This window comes from Pagrus major, chromosome 1 (assembly GCF_040436345.1).
Source record: "Pagrus major chromosome 1, Pma_NU_1.0".
In the NCBI taxonomy this organism is placed as follows: Eukaryota; Metazoa; Chordata; class Actinopteri; order Spariformes; family Sparidae; genus Pagrus; species Pagrus major.
The window spans coordinates 708950-725497 of NC_133215.1; the positions used below are offsets into that span (position 1 = coordinate 708950).

General features: G+C 45.7%; 1 protein-coding gene across 1 annotated transcript in view; it reads left to right on the forward strand.

Annotated features, from left to right (window-relative positions):
• Positions 1-14224, forward strand: part of LOC140995736 (phosphofurin acidic cluster sorting protein 1-like) — a 17176-nt gene extending 2952 nt beyond the window's left edge. Inside the window, 26 exon segments of the mRNA XM_073465816.1 lie at positions 416-503; positions 1468-1557; positions 1646-1771; positions 2747-2909; positions 4231-4322; positions 5259-5342; positions 5838-5897; positions 6165-6316; positions 6516-6609; positions 6848-6915; positions 7256-7803; positions 7920-7975; positions 8098-8186; positions 8271-8403; positions 8514-8618; positions 9336-9436; positions 9539-9693; positions 9772-9882; positions 10508-10610; positions 11394-11414; positions 12019-12073; positions 12886-12931; positions 13053-13172; positions 13234-13434; positions 13909-14019; positions 14112-14224. Coding sequence (XP_073321917.1) covers positions 416-503; positions 1468-1557; positions 1646-1771; positions 2747-2909; positions 4231-4322; positions 5259-5342; positions 5838-5897; positions 6165-6316; positions 6516-6609; positions 6848-6915; positions 7256-7803; positions 7920-7975; positions 8098-8186; positions 8271-8403; positions 8514-8618; positions 9336-9436; positions 9539-9693; positions 9772-9882; positions 10508-10610; positions 11394-11414; positions 12019-12073; positions 12886-12931; positions 13053-13172; positions 13234-13434; positions 13909-14019; positions 14112-14224 — 3085 coding nt within the window.
• Positions 14225-16548: the final 2324 nt, after the last annotated feature.

Genomic DNA, 16548 nt, shown 5'->3' on the forward strand with positions numbered 1-16548 from the left:
AGCCTGAAGCTAACGAGGCCTCTGGTTTGAACCCAGTGACTGATCACCTCCCTCAGTTCAGTCTCGTGGTCCGGTGCTTGTTTGACCCGACCGTCCGTCCCCGTCCTCCTCCCCGTACAGACTCCTCCTCACTTTGCGCTGTAAAATCACTACAGACACTGGAGGTCGCTGCCTAACAACAAACATAAATAATAAGCTGCTTCCACAGTCGAACAGTTGCCTCCATTACCTGCCAAGGAGGTGATGTTAACACCTGGGTCGATTTGTTTGTTTGCTGGTCGGTCGGTCTGCTTTTTTTCCCTATAAATGCTCCTTTTGATTGATTTTCAATCAGGAGTTGAATCCGTGGCCGCTCTCGCTGGCAGATAGACACACTAACACTATCTGACTGTCCTGTGTGACGTGTCGTCTGCAGGCTGTGCAGTCTGACTCTGAAGAGGCTGATGGTGTTGAAGGAGCTGGACAGAGAGCTGAGCTCCGTCGTCATCGCTGTGAAGATCCAGGTGAGAACATTTTACCATCTTCACTATCGAAGTAATCTGATTACTGTTGTCTGAACAGTGTCATGATGGATGGAATGAGACGTTCAGTCCAGTCTAGGTAACATACGAGGATAACACATCTACTCGTACTGAGACAGCAATGTAAATCAGGAGCTGCCGTGAAGGTAAGTGAGTGAGGAAGTCGGACTACCTGGTAAGTCGTGGAAATATGTCTCAGCACAGCGTTACTCTGATCGATCAGAACTCCACTCAGGGATCAAACATGCTGTCGTCTTGCTGACAGACCTGACGCAGCATGAGTTCAGACTTTTTACAAGGCGACATCGTGACGATGTTATTTCAGCTTCTGGTCCATTTACTGAGTCAGAAACCTCTTTGTTCTGGGTCCATACTGACGTGGTGAGACAGATTCATTGTGCTGGAAGCTGAAGTCATCCAGACGCTGATATTCATCCAGCTGGGTGCTGCATGAGTAACGCCAATAAAAGTTAATAATCCCACAATCAAACGACCGAGTGTAATAGCAGGCGAATATTCTCAGTGTTTGGACTGAACACCATGAGACCCGACCAACTCCACCTCTGATTGGCTTCACCCTGATATTACAACCCTAACCAATCTCACACCTCATGCCTCAACATGAACAACTCAACCAGTGAAAGCAACCAATCAGAGGCTGAGTGGGGAGGGTTTTTAAAGTGCGTGTGTGTGTGTGGATCCTTAATAACACGTCTGTACATCTGTACACTGTCAACAGCAGCTGCTAACGGCTAATTCACACTTTAAATGGACAACATGGGCTCAATGTAACAGATACAGGCTGAAACAAAACGAGGATGGAAGCACAGTAACAGTCACATGGCGTCTTCATAAAACACTGACTGCACCATCAGCCAGCTGGACAGTTTGCATCCTAACATTAACACTGATCTGATCTGTCTCCGTCTCCACGTCCGTCTCTCAGGGCTCGAAGAGGACGTTAAGATCCAACGAGTACCTTCTTCCTCCAGACGGTCTGATGGAGACAGACCTGGAGCTCACCTTCTCACTGCAGGTCACATTTCTTCATTGTATCTGTTCGTCAGGTTGGTATTCTTGCTGTCGTCTCTGCCCTGTTGTAAACTCGCCGCTCTGTCTTTCAGTATCCTCACTTCCTGAAGCGAGATGTGAACCGCCTGCACGTGATGCTGCAGAGGAGGAAGAGGTACAAGAACCGAACCATCCTGGGCTACAAGACCCTCGCAGTGGGAGTCATCAACATGGCCGAGGTACGACGGGTAGCACTGTGTTAGCCACAACTGTGCTTCAGACGTTCATGTTCCCCTCAGGATGAACTGCAGTAACCCTGCTGATCCTCTGACTTTAATCTAGCGCCATCATCAGGTCAACATGTTCATGTGTCCGATACTTTGGTTTATAACCTGCAGAACTGATGACGTTAGCTCATGTTAACATGCTAAACTAAGATACCTCTGTCTCTGACTGATTCTGACTCATTTGTTCCTTCTTGTAAATTCAGCAAATGTTCTACATGAACTTCTTTCTGTCTTTGAGTAGAAACATGGAGTCTGTTTGTCAGTGATGGACGGGTTTGTTTCATACAGAGCAGGAAGTGACATCACATCTCAGCGCACAACACAAGTTTCTCTTGACACTTGACCAAACTCTTTAGTTAGTTAATTTGGACCCAACATTTCCCCCATCAGCAAGCACCTGGTGACAGTGGTGAGAAATCAAACTGCTGAGATCTGAACACTGACCGGATCACTCAGGATGGCTACACCAGGTGTGATCAGCCTGTCTGCAAAGAAAAATGAATGTTTTAACACAAGTTGTAAATTTAATACAGATGGAAAATAAAGATGTGATGGAGCGCAGCAGCTGTTAACACATCAGCCGAACTGAGCAACAAACCAGTTTACAGCCTGTAAAACATCAGAAGTCAAACAGTTAATAACATCATGTCCTCTGGAGGACAGACCAGACTCAACAGAGGCATCGTCTTCTCCTTCTCCTTCTTCTTATTTTAATTATAATAATAATAATAATAATAATAATAATAATAATAATAATAATATTATAATAATACATGAAGCCTACAGGAGCAATAAAACATTTGTTTTCAGTCTACAGTGACAACATAACCTGTGTTAGTGTGTGGGTGTTTGTCTCTATAATGTGTGTGTGTGTGTGTGTGTGTGTGTGTGTGTGTGTGTGTGTGTGTGTGTGTGTGTGTGTCCCAGGTGATGCAGCATCCGACAGACGGAGCCCACATCCTTGGTCTCCATAGCAACCTGAAGGATGCTTCGGTGCGTGCGGCGGAGCTGAGCGTCCATTCTCTCTCCAGCCAGCCAATCGAACAGGAGGACACAAGTGGTCACCATGGCAACAAGACCAAGGCCTCAGGTAGGAGAGCAGTGAAGCCGACCTGCTGCACGTCTGACAGCATCAGCTGCTCATTACATACTGGCTCCTGATTGGTCCGATCCAGAGAACACGTTCGTTATAAATCAGTGTTTCTGTCAGTCAGACTGATTTCACCTCGTCGCCTCCTCTGATCCTCATGAACCTTCTACCAGCAGCTCCACCGAGTCCACACCGCACCGACATCCTCCAACCAGGGGCACACAACAACAACAGACACACACACAACAACAACAACAGAGACACACACAAACAACAACAACAACAGACACACACACAACAACAACAACAACAGAGACACACACAACAACGACAACAGACACACACAACAACAACAACAACAACAGAGACACACACAACAACGACAAATAGACACAAAACAACAATAACAACGAGGCACACAACAACAACAGAGACACACACAACAACGACAACAGAGACACACACAAACAACAACAACAACAGACACACACAACAACAACAGAGACACACACACAACAACAACAACAACAACGAGACACAAAACAACAACAAAGAGACACACAACAACGAGACACAAAACAACAACAAGACACACAACAACAACAAAGAGACACACAACAACAACAAAGAGACACAACAACAACAACAGGGACACAAACAACAATGAGACACAAAACAACAACAAAGACACAAACAACAACAACGAGACACCAAACAACAACAACGAGACACACAACAACAACAAAGAGACACAACAACCACAGAGACACAAACAACAACAACAAAACACACAACAACAACAAATAGACACAAAACAACAACAACAACACACAAAACAACAACAAAGAGACACAAAATGACAACGAGACACAAAACAACAATGAAGAGACACAAACAGCAATGAAACACAAAACAACAACAGAGACACAAAACAACAACAACAACGAGACACAAACAACAACAACAGAGACACAAACAACAACAACAAGACACAAAACAACAACAACAAATAGACACAAAACAACAACAAAAAGACAAAACAACAACGAGACACAAAACAACAACAAATAGACACAAAACAACAACAGAGACACAAACAACAACGAGACACACAAACAACGACAGATGCACAATGTACACAAGTAGAAATAGAGACTACAACAGACACAGCATGACCACAAACGCACAAACAATAACACAGATGTGAGGAACCCCACAGAGATGAGGGAAGATGTGACAAACGTCCGACATACTTCAGCTGAATGATTCCTTCAGTGTGTTAATTTGTGCTGACGAGACTGTTTGTGTGTTTGTGCGACAGATCGCTCACCTGACCTGGAGAACTACTGGGAGGACGATGACGACAGCTTCTCCTCCGAACAGGAAGGAAGTGATGATGCGGTCCATCCTCAGGTGAGCCTCAACACACCTGTCTCTCAGATCAGCTGGAACATTAACGATGGCTCAGTGCGTATGAATGAGAAAACACTTGATGGGAAAATCAATGAAACGCTTCGTGTGGAGGTGATGTGAGGTTCAGATTTCTGTTTCTGTGTGAAGAGTTTTAACGATGTGACTTCAGTTTGAACCAATCGCAGTAAAACTCCAGTTGGCTGTTTAAGATTGGATTAATAACTCCTGTGGTGATTAATTAATCGTATCAGTTGTAATTTGAGCTACAGCTACAGTTAGCATGTCAACACACAGTATGTTAGCATACAGCATTTTAGAATAAAACATTAGCCAGCTTTTTTAAATATTTCTGTACAGTTAGCATGGTGATGTGCTAGCATGTTACTAAAAACTGATTCAATTAAATCAATGAGTCATATGCTAATATTGTTATCATGTTAGCATACTGTAGTTACATTCAGTTCAAAGTACACATGGTATAGATGAATGTAACCGTTGATATTTACATGATGACATGTTAGCATACCCATATTAGCATGTTTATGCAAAAGATTGGCTATAAATGTTTGGATTTTAAATGTGTTAGCTTTTAACAGTTAGCATTTAGCACATGCTCCATGTGTTTTTGATACCATTTGTATTACAGCATTAAGCAGATGCTAACAACAATGTTAGCATTCATGTCAAAGTACAGCTGAGGCTGATGGAGATCTGAAGCGATCGTCACAGTCGTTCATCCTCTGAGGACCATCAACCTCTGAACACAATCAAATGTCTTTTATTTTTATTTTTAACATAAGTTGTCACGATGTTTGGCTGTGAACCAGTGTCGACTCTGATGGTGGACTGAACTTGTCAGATGTGTGACGCTTCAGCTTCTCTGGTTCATATCGGACTGAACAGAATCACACTGACCGTCTCTCTGGTGTTTCTCAGGACATGTATGATGATGACGATGATGTCCAAGGAAAGACGAAGAAGTCTCGTGGGAAAATGATCCGGACAGCCTCTCTGACGCAGGTGAGGACCAATCAGAGCTGCACATCCTGCCATCAGACTCTCCCTGTTTCCTGCTCGGGTCACAATTCTCCCGTAATTCTCTCGATTTAGGACATTTTCACACCTTTCTCCTCTTTTAGTCCTCACGACCTGCTGTACTGTGTCGCCTCGTCTCCTCAGTGAGAGACAGACGGACAGAGACATCATGTCACCAGAAAGCTCGAGCTGTTCTGGAGCCTCAGACGCTTTGGTTTTAACATCCTCCCTGTTTCTAACTTTAACTCAAAACATTTCTGAATGAAATGTTTTGCAGTTGTTAATAACACATGCAGTATGAAGGTTTTCCCCTCAGGATGCTCAGCAGCATTTAATATGTACCCATACATTATCTGTAAGTGGGTCGAGTCCTGAGTCCAGTTGAAACCGTTAGGATATGATGCTGCTCACAGTTTGATCAGATGTGGAAACTGAAACTGTCTCACTTTTCTTCTGTCTGTCTGTTTTCTCTGTCGTCAGCAACCGAACTTCAAACAGAAGTTTGTGGCTCTGCTGAAAAGATTCAAAGTCACCGACGAGGTTTGTACTCGACACCGTCTGTTAGAGTCTGAGGATGAGCTGAGAGAAGCTGCTCTGTTGTCTGCTGGTCATCGTCATCGCTTGTCCACAGGGGGCGCCAGAATCAGAACGTTGCTTTCACAATGCATATTAACGATAACGTGGATAATTATATGTGAATATCTGAAGAATAATAACTTCAGCTGAGACGAGCTGAGATCCTTCAGACTGATCTTTATACGCTGTGCTGTCACCTGACACCTGGCTGATAGTTTGTCTCCCCTGCAGGTTCTGGACTCTGACCCGGTGGGTCGGAGTCAGGAGGCTGAGGAGGACCTGGACCTCCTGTACGACAGTCTGGAGGTTTACAACCCGAGTGACAGCGGCCCGGAGCTGGACGACAACGACAGCATCGTCAGCACGCCCAAACCCAAACTCAGGTCAGACTCACCGAGCTGTCCGACATCCACATTCATACCTCAGAACAGCTGAGTATGAGAAAAAACTGCCTTTGAGCAGAACCGGAAGTGGCCATCTGCCATCGGCTTCAGAAGTCGACTGTCAGTGGTGTCCATGATGTTTCCCTGCAGACAGTTGTGTGTTGTTGTTGTCCTCACTGCTGTGTCGTCTGACCAACAGGCCTTTCTTTGAGGGGGTTTCACAGTCGAGTTCTCAGACTGAGATCGGGAGTGTGAACAGTCAGAGGAGCCAGCAGAGAGAACAGACTGCAGCTGTGAGTGCCGCTCAGATCGAACAGTGTCCTTCACAATGTCTTCAACCAACAGGGTGACGTCATACTGAAGACTGACAGGAGACGCTGAGCTCAGCCTCTGACGCACAGTCAGTGGATGTGACCACAGCTGAGTCGCTGTTTTGTAAGAAGGTCATGAAACTTCAGGAGGGAAATCTATTTTACTGAAGCTCTTCTCATTTCGTTTTGTGCCTCCTCGTCTCCTCGTCTCCTCCATCAGAGCGTCTTTATGAAGGACGTCTCAGGTCCCACGATGCTCCTGGAGGACATAGGAGCGACGGTGGACAGGTGTGTCCTGCAAGGAAGTTTATTTTGTGGCACCTGTGACCAAAAGAGGCCACAGGTGAAGAGGCGACAGGTGTAGAGACAACAGGTAATGAGGCGACAGGTGAAGAGGCGGCAGGTGTAGAGGCGACAGGTGAAGAGGCGGCAGGTGAAGAAGGTGACAAGTGTAGAGGCAACAGGTGAAGAGGCGGCAGGTGAAGAGGCGACAGGTGAAGAAGGCGACAGGTGAAGAGGCGACAGGTGAAAAAGGCGACAGGTGAAGAAGGCGACAGGTGTAGAGGCGACAGGTGAAGAAGGCGACAGGTGAAGAAGGCGACAGGTGTAGAGGTGACAGGTGAAGAAGGCGACAGGTAAAGAAGGCGACAGGTGTAGAGGCAACAGGTGAAGAGGCCACAGGTGTAGAGGCCACAGGTGTAGAGGCAACAGGTGAAGAGGCCACAGGTGTAGAGGCCACAGGTGAAGAGGCCATAGGTGTAGAGGCCACAGGAGAAGAGGCCACAGGTGTAGAGGCCACAGGTGAAGAGGCCACAGGTGTAGAGGCAACAGGTGAAGAGGCCACAGGTGTAGAGGCCACAGGAGAAGAGGCCATAGGTGTAGAGGCAACAGGTGTAGAGGCCACAGGTGAAGAGGCCACAGGAGAAGAGGCCATAGGTGTAGAGGCCACAGGTGTAGAGGCCACAGGTGTAGAGGCAACAGGTGTAGAGGCCACAGGTGAAGAGGCCACAGGAGAAGAGGCCATAGGTGTAGAGGCAACAGGTGTAGAGGCCACAGGTGTAGAGGCCACAGGAGAAGAGGCCATAGGTGTAGAGGCCACAGGTGTAGAGGCCACAGGTGTAGAGGCAACAGGTGTAGAGGCCACAGGTGAAGAAGCCACAGGTGTAGAGGCCACAGGTGGAAACTGAGAAATGAGACGAGGGGAGTGTGACTGACATGTTGGAAGTCTCGTGCTCTGCTGCCCCCCGCTGGTCAAACTGTGTCACTGACTGTTGTTTGTTTTCAGGCTGCAGAGCTGCTGACTGCTGGAGGTCCAGAGGAGTCCAAAGGAGACGGGGTCGGCACCGGGGTGAGTCCAGACCAGAGACACACACACACACACACATAGACACTGACACACACACACACACACACTGACACACACACACTGACACACACACGCACACTCTCACGTTCTTCTTCTCTCCACAGGAATGTGAGGATGACGTTGCCATGGGAACAGATGCAGGCCCGGCTGCCAAACTCTGTAAAACTGAGTCTCAAACACACATGTCACCGAGGTACACACACACACACACACACACACACACACACACACACCTGTCCATAAACACTCATTGATCTGTCCGTCTCTCTCTCTGTAGTAAGACAGGCAGTCAGTTGTCTCGCCATCCTTGGAGCGGCTCCATGAAGGACAGACAGAACTCCAGAGGGACGGACAGAACCAGCAGCGTGGACAGTGAGACGTCGTCTGACTACAGGATACCTGCTCCACAGGTGAGACAGGCAGACAGACAGCTCCTCTTCACAGGGTGGTTTGAGGTCCTGGTTCTGGTTTCAGGACTGAGTCATGTCACCAGCTCTGATGTGTGTTTGTGTTTCTTCAGGTCGCCAGGAAGTCGGTCCTGGATCAGCTGAACCACATCCTGTTCTCTGATGATCTGATCCCTGATTCCATCATCCTGATCAACACCACAGACTGGCAGGGACAGGTCTGTCTGTCTGCCTGTCTGTCTGTCTGCCTGTCTGTCTGTCTGTCTGTCTGTCTGTCTGCCTGTCTGTCTGTCTGTGTGTCTGTCTGTCTGTCTGTCTGCCTGTCTGTCTGTCTGTCTGCCTGTCTGCCTGTCTGCCTGTCTGTCTGCCTGTCTGTCTGTCTGTGTGTCTGTCTGTCTGTCTGTCTGTCTGCCTGTCTGTCTGTCTGTGTGTCTGTCTGTCTGTCTGTCTGTCTGCCTGTCTGTGTGTCTGTGTGTCTGTGTGTCTGTCTGTCTGTCTGCCTGTCTGTCTGTCTGTGTGTCTACCTGCCTGTCTGTGTGTCTGTCTGTCTACCTGTCTGTCTGTCTGTCTGTCTGTCTCTCTGCCTGTCTGTCTGTGTGTCTGCCTGCCTGTCTGTCTGTCTGTCTGTCTGTCTGTCTGCCTGTCTGTCTCTACCTGTCTGTCTGTCTGTCTGCCTGTCTCTACCTGTCTGTCTGTCTGTCTGTCTGTCTGCCTGTCTCTACCTGTCTGTCTGTCTGTCTGCCTGTCTCTACCTGTCTGTCTGTCTGTCTGTCTGCCTGTCTCTACCTGTCTGTCTGTCTGTCTGCCTGTCTGTCTGTCTGTCTGTCTGTCTGTCTGTCTGCCTGTCTCTACCTGTCTGTCTGCCTGTCTCTACCTGTCTGTCTGTCTGTCTCTACCTGTCTGTCTGTCTTTATATCCTGAGTCTCTCTCCTCAGTATCTGTCCGAGCTTCTCTTCGATCAGCCAATCGTCTGCACCGTCTCGGCGGCGGATGTCCAGGCCGCCTTCAGCGCCATCATCAGCCGGATCCAGAGATTGTAAGAACCATGTGATCAGCTGATGTCACCCTGGTGTTTATTAATGTATGATCAATATGAATCCATCAGTGATGTCTCAATGTATTTGTGATCTGTGTCCAGCTGTAACTGTAACTCCCTGACTCCGCCCACGGTGAAGGTGGCGGTGGGCGGAGACCAGAGCTACCTCAGCACCGTGCTGTGCTGCTTCGTAGAGCAGCTGGCCAGCAAGACGCCTGATTGGCTGAACTACGTCCGCTTTCTCATCCTCCCTGTTGGTATGCACGCACCAAAGTAATTCTCCTCTCCGGCAGGTGAACCTTCCCATGATGCTCCTTGTTTTATCGCCTCACCAGGTGCCCACCCGCTGGCCAAGTACCTGGCGGCCCTGGACAGTAAATTCAACAGCCTGTTCCTGGACGCCGGCTGGAGGGAGCTGTTTGGACGCGTGGAGCCGCCTCCTCTCGGTACCTGAAGGAGGGATGACCTCTGACCTTTGCTGCTCAGTTCAGTCTGCTGAGACCACATTTAACAAGAAACAGAACCAGCAGTTAGCTGAGCCGGTCCACAGGGAGGTTAGAACATTTAGATAGATGAGAAGCTGCTAAAGGAACAGTTCACTCAAACATTACCCTCATCCTGAGGTTCTGTGGACCACGAGACTTCACCTGACTTTATATCATCAGGAGGAGACGATGGCTGAGCCTGACTTTATATCATCAGGAGGAGGTGATGGCTGAGCCTGACTTTATATGATCAGGAGGAGACGATGGCTGAGCCTGACTTTATATGATCAGGAGGAGACGATGGCTGAGCCTGACTTGATATCATCAGGAGGAGGTGATGACTGAGCCTGACTTTATATGATCAGGAGGAGGTGATGAGTGGTGAACTGCTCCTTTACGTCTTGACAGCAGTACCTCCTTCACAGTTCAGTTCTGCCTTTTCATTCTCACGTTGTTGTTTTCTGAATCTGATCTCTCTCCGTTCTCCACAAGTTATTTATCTCACTGCAGTTGAAGCTGTGTGACTTTAAACCCTCCAGATGTGCGGCTGCTTCCATAAACTGCTTGTTGTGTTCGTGTTGAACAGATCCAGTCGGTGTCGCAGCTCGAGTGTCTCAGTATCTGAGCGGAGCTGCTGTGTCTCACCTGTGTCCCATCTCGGAGGCCATGCTCACCTGCAAACACAAGAGGTACGTTACTAAACCTCGTCGTCCTCAGTCTGACGCTGTCGCTCTCTTTACATCCACCATCTCGGTGCTGATAACTTCACGATCAGAGTCGCTAACGTCTCATCAGGACATTCACTTTGTTCGAAAACGTGAAAATATTCACTTCACTCGTGTTTAGAGTAATTAAACGTCACACAACAGGAACTCTGAAGGTTTCCACAACAACAACTCAACAAAACCAGGAAGTTAAGTTGGCAGACAGTTTGAGCAGGAAAACTTCAGATACGGGTTTTTTAGGGCCGATGACCGATTATGGACTGCAGATTTTTGGGGCCGATGCTGCTTTTGCTCCCTCAATTTACATACAAAAAATGACACAATGATAACAGGTCTCAAGTTTAAACAAACACAGTAGGATTCAACAGCTTTGTTCAACTTTACACCACACATGCTTTCAAATGAAAAGAAGTGTTTGGTGCTTTAATTATTCAAGTAATGTCTATGAAATAACACATATTTGAAGTATTTTTAGCTTTTCCTTTTTCAGCCCCCATGCTCACCAGTTGCTCACAGAATTGCATATGTTCTTGCGTTCAGCCGTCTGTATGACGAATAAATAAAAACACAGATCAGTATCAATATTTTTGGCATCATTTTACATTCACATCACCCTTTCATCAATATCTACAACACAGCCTTGATGATGCACTGCCTGCTGATAAGACAGCTATAATTCATTTGTTCTGCACAAAATAAAGTGATCATGTCTGTCAGGTTTGGCAACAGCAGAACATAAATCAGCAGGAAGATAAGTGTGATGTCAGAAGCACATTAAGCAACAAATTGTTCAAGTTTAAGTTTTAAACGACATTATCAACTTTAAAAGGAATAAATATTCAACCGTGTACAAAACATTTCTCTCATAGTTTCAGTTTAATCTCTCATCGATGTGATGGCTGCTCCTCCCCAGTGAGACGCACACACACACACACACACACACACACACACACACACACACACACACACACACCATGGAACTGAACTGACAACGTTGACATTACTTCATTACTAATATTTCAACTAAGTTTAACAGTTGGAGGCTGATGGAAAGTTTAAACTTACCGTTGCTCTGAAGCCTCCTGGGCAATGAGCTGTCACCACTCCTCCAGTGGGGGAGGGGCAACGTCTGCATGTGCTGCAGGGTCTTCCGGCAACACAGAGCTGCCTGTGGACGCCTGTCTGTAAATCATGCCGCGGAAAAAAACATCGGCGAACCCACACGCGAATCGGCCGATGCCGATACGTGTAAAAAACGCAAATATCGGGCCGATATATCGGTCGATCCTTATTAGTAACGTTGGGATACGTTTAATTTAATCACATCTTTATGACTAAATGTCTGTTTTTCTGCTGCTCGTGTGACTGAACTCTTCTTCTGCAGCCCCGAAGACGACTCCTGTCAGAAGTTTGTTCCTTTTATTGGGGTAAGAAAAACTGTCAGATGCTGTGACTGCAACACTCCATCAGATACACTGATATACAAACAGGTCCAGTTACAATCTTAGACAGAGACAGACCGGTTGGTTTTACCCTCCGTCCTCACTGATCCGATCATTAGTGAACAGCTTCAGGCCCGTCAGTTCACACCTGACCTTAAACATTGTGACCACTTGAGGTCTGATCTCACTTCCTGCTCTACATACAAATATACAGACATCACTGGAAGAAATGTATTTATTACACAAAGAAAGATCTTCATGTGTGACGTTTGCAGAATGAACAAGTCGGCCCAAATAGTTCAGAATGTGTTGTGGAGTGTTTCACAAAGTTCATACAGTTTCTCCTGACACAAGTCTCAGAACTGAGTGTTTTTTAAAGGGAGTCTGGTGACTTTCTCCACTTTCTTCTCTCTGCAGAGCAGTAGCCTGTATTAGTTACTGTTTACTGTATTTGTAAAATGTGACATGTTTACTGTCAGTGTGTTATATTCTTTAAGACATTTAGTGTAACAGATGAAATCAGTTCAAACAGCTGCTGGGAGGTAAGCTGCACTTTAAACATGAACAACAGACAGGCTCTTACAGCGATGACACGTTTCACAAGTAAAGAAACATCTTAATGTATTTTATTTAAAGCTGAATTTACAAGAAGGCACCAGAGATTTAAAATGTGCTGCAGCTGTTTCACAAACTGTATTAAGTTTCTCCTTGTGAGGCAACAACTGGTAAAATCATGCACTTTGTTAAGGGAGTCTGGGATATGACTGATACTAGTGACTTCACTGTGTCTGTTTCAGCTGGTGAAGGTTGGCATCGTGGAGCAGAACTTCCTGTCCACCTCAGGTAGACCAGACTCACCTGCTCCTGGCTCCTCCCCCTTCACCTCCCTGCGCCCTCTGTGATTGGCTGCAGTTGTTCATCATAAACATCACACCTTTAATTTGCCCTGCTTCTCTGTCCACAGTCGACTCTGATGACATCATACTGGGATCTCCTCCCTCCCAATCAGGAGCACCGATCAACATCACCTCCACGCCTCCTCCCTCCCCCTCCACCAGGTACCTCCTGTCCACAGCAGACTGACATGTTTCAAACTCTCTGATCAGACCTGTAACCTCTGTCCTGTGTCTGCTCCTCCTCTCTGTCCAGCTGCCCGGGGGAGGTGATGGGTCTGCAGGTGGACTACTGGAGCAGCCAGGGAGGAGGAGGAGGAGGAGGAGAGAAGAGGAAGGAGGTGGGGATGAAGAACACTCTGAAGAGCAACTTCCGCAGTCTGCAGGTGTCGAGGATCAGCGGAGGAGAACTGATGAGTATGACTGTGGTGACCAAAGAGAAGAACAAGAAAGGTGAGGAAGAGGAGGGGGGGTGATGAAGATGATGGTGATGGTGGTGATGATGGTGATGGTGATGATGATGATGATGATGGTGATGATGGTGATGGTGATGGTGATGATGGTGATGATGATGTGATGGTGATGATGGTGGTGATGATGGTGATGATGATGATGATGATGATGATGATGGTGATGATGATGATGAAGATGATGATGATGAAGATGATGATGATGATGATGATGATGATGATGATGATGAAGATGATGATGATGATGATGATGATGATGATGAAGATGATGATGATGATGATGATGGTGATGATGATGATGAAGATGATGATGATGAAGATGATGATGATGATGATGATGGTGATGATGGTGATGATGATGAAGATGATGATGGTGATGATGGTGATGATGATGATGGTGATGATGGTGATGGTGATGGTGATGATGATGAAGATGATGATGATGTGTTTCTGTCAGTCATGTTTCTCAGTAAGAAGACAAAGGAGAAGGAGGCGGAGTCAAGGAGTCAGCTGATCGACGGAATCAGCAGACTGATCTGTACCTCCAAACACCAACACACACTGAGAGGTACACACACACACGCACACACACACTGAGAGGTACACACACACACACACACACACACACACACACTGACTCTCTCTCTCTCTCTCTCTCAGTCTCTATTGACGGGGTCGAGTGGAACGATGTGAAGTTTTTCCAGCTCGCTGCTCAGTGGCCGACTCACGTCAAACACTTTCCTGTTGGGATCTTCAGCTACAACAAACCCTGAACCTCCTCCTCCTCCTCCTCCTCCTGCTCCTGCTCCTCCTCCTCCTCCTCCTCCTCCTCCTCCTCCTCCTCAGAGACTTTGTTAACCTTTTGTCACTCACATTTTTTGAAATAGAAATATTTGTACCATATATTGAATTATTATATTGATTGTGGATATTATTATTATTATTATTATTATATTTGTTATTATTTATATTTACTGCTGTAAATACTGTGTATGTCTGATGATGTCATAATAACAGTAATATAGAGGTTTAAATGTGGATTATGTCAGTAGTTTGACTTGATTGTCAGTGATTTTATCCGTCTGGATGTATGAACTTATGTGGAGCTGTTGTCATAGCAACAAGACCAAACCGAAACCAAAGCTCCACAGAGCGGCTCGTTAACTGTTGGCAGCTCAGAGTGGTTCTGAAGCGACTGTTAGAACTTCTCTCTCGACCCAACGACCACGTAGAAACTGTCCGTCTGTGAGCGAGGAGGCAGTGAAAGCTCAAACCCGTCTGATGTGAACGGGCAGGACGTTGTTGGTACCTGGAAACAGCCACGATGCTCAGCAGAGCTCGACTCGGTCGTGATGCATCAGCTGATATTCTTTTATACACAGAATATTTACATTAACACACGTTTTGCAATGATCCCTTCTGACAGAGACACGTATGTAACAGAGGCAGAACAATGATGACGTCAGTGCACTGACTCAGTAAACTTGCAGACTACGGAAGCCCTGAGGGGCAAGTGAAGACATTTTTCTGGTGACCTGTTTTCTCAGTCTGGTCTCAGTTGTTTTCTCCTCCTGTGTTTGTGACTCCAGAACTACCGAAGAAAAAATCCTCGGGGGAAATCTTTCTCAGGTCCTTCAGTTTTTCTTCCACCTGTGACAACATGTGAATGTATTTTTTTTCCAGAGGTTTTTACTTGATGTGTGAAACTGAGTGAGAAAAAAAACAGGAGACATTTTTTATTCCATGCGTGAAACCAACAAAAAACTGAGGAGAATAAAAAACATTTTAGGAGCGAAACTGAGTGAAAAAAACTTCATGTGAAAAAAACGTTTTTATTTCATTTGTGAAACTGAGAAAAAAAAATTGAGGATAAAAAAAGTGAACGAATTTGTGATGAATCAAAAAAAAAAATCACTCATTTAAAACAACAACAAACTGAACTAAAAAAAAACTATTGAGGAACTTTATCCTCCCAAAACTTTTTTCCACCAGAAAACAATTTGTATCAGACTTCGAAAATGGATCCACAAAAAACCCTTCTCCACTTGTCCCTCAGGGCTTCCGTACAACAGATACGCTGATAACACCAACACGAGTCGGGCTGTGATGCTCGGCTGCAGGGTGGATCCAGAGAAATTCAAACATCTGACTTGATTGAACGAAGCTGACTGGATCATTTTGTGTTTCATGTTGTTTACTTGTGTTTGTGTTCATGACGTGGTCACACTGCCTGTCACTGCTGCACAGCTTCAACCCTTTAAAGACAGTTTGCAGTTTTGTAAAAACATGAAAAACTTGTAGGATGTTTGAAAAAAATAAAACTGGAGAAAGTGGAGGCTGATGATGTTTCTGTGTTCGTCACTAAAGCAGCTCTGTGTAGTTTTATAGCATATTTATCTAATCTTTACGATATTAATGAGGTAATAACACAAACTGTCTCCATCAGTGAATAAACAAGCTGCTCTCAGAGGAAACACTGTTTGAAGCTAGAAAGGTGGCAGGGTCCGCCACATAAACAAAGTAAAACAGTATAAAGTGTGTTGTCCTTTAAGGTCAGTTTGTTTATTCAGTCATGAAAACAAAGAGAGTTTGTTTATTTAGTTTGTTTATCAGCCAATGAGGATCTTTCTCTGCTCATTAACATTTCTTCAACTAAACTACAGACTGCTCCTTTAATCTACAGACTGCTCCTTTAATCTACAGACTGCTCCTTTAAACTACGGCCTGCTCCTTTAATCTACAGCCTGCTCCTTTAAACTACGGCCTGCTCCTTTAATCTACAGCCTGCTCCTTTAACCTACAGACTGCTCCTTTAATCTACAGACTGCTCCTTTAAACTACAGACTGCTCCTTTAAACTACAGTCTGCTCCTTTAATCTACAGACTGCTCCTTTAATCTACAGACTGCTCCTTTAACCTGCAGACTGCTCCTTTAAGTACATTTACTCAAGTACTGTACTTAATTACAATTTTGAGGTACTTGTACTTTACTTGAGTATTACCATTTTCTGCCACTTGATACTTGGACTCCATCTTAGAGGCAAATATTGTACTTTGTACTCCATTACATTTATCTGATACCTTTAGTTACTAGTTA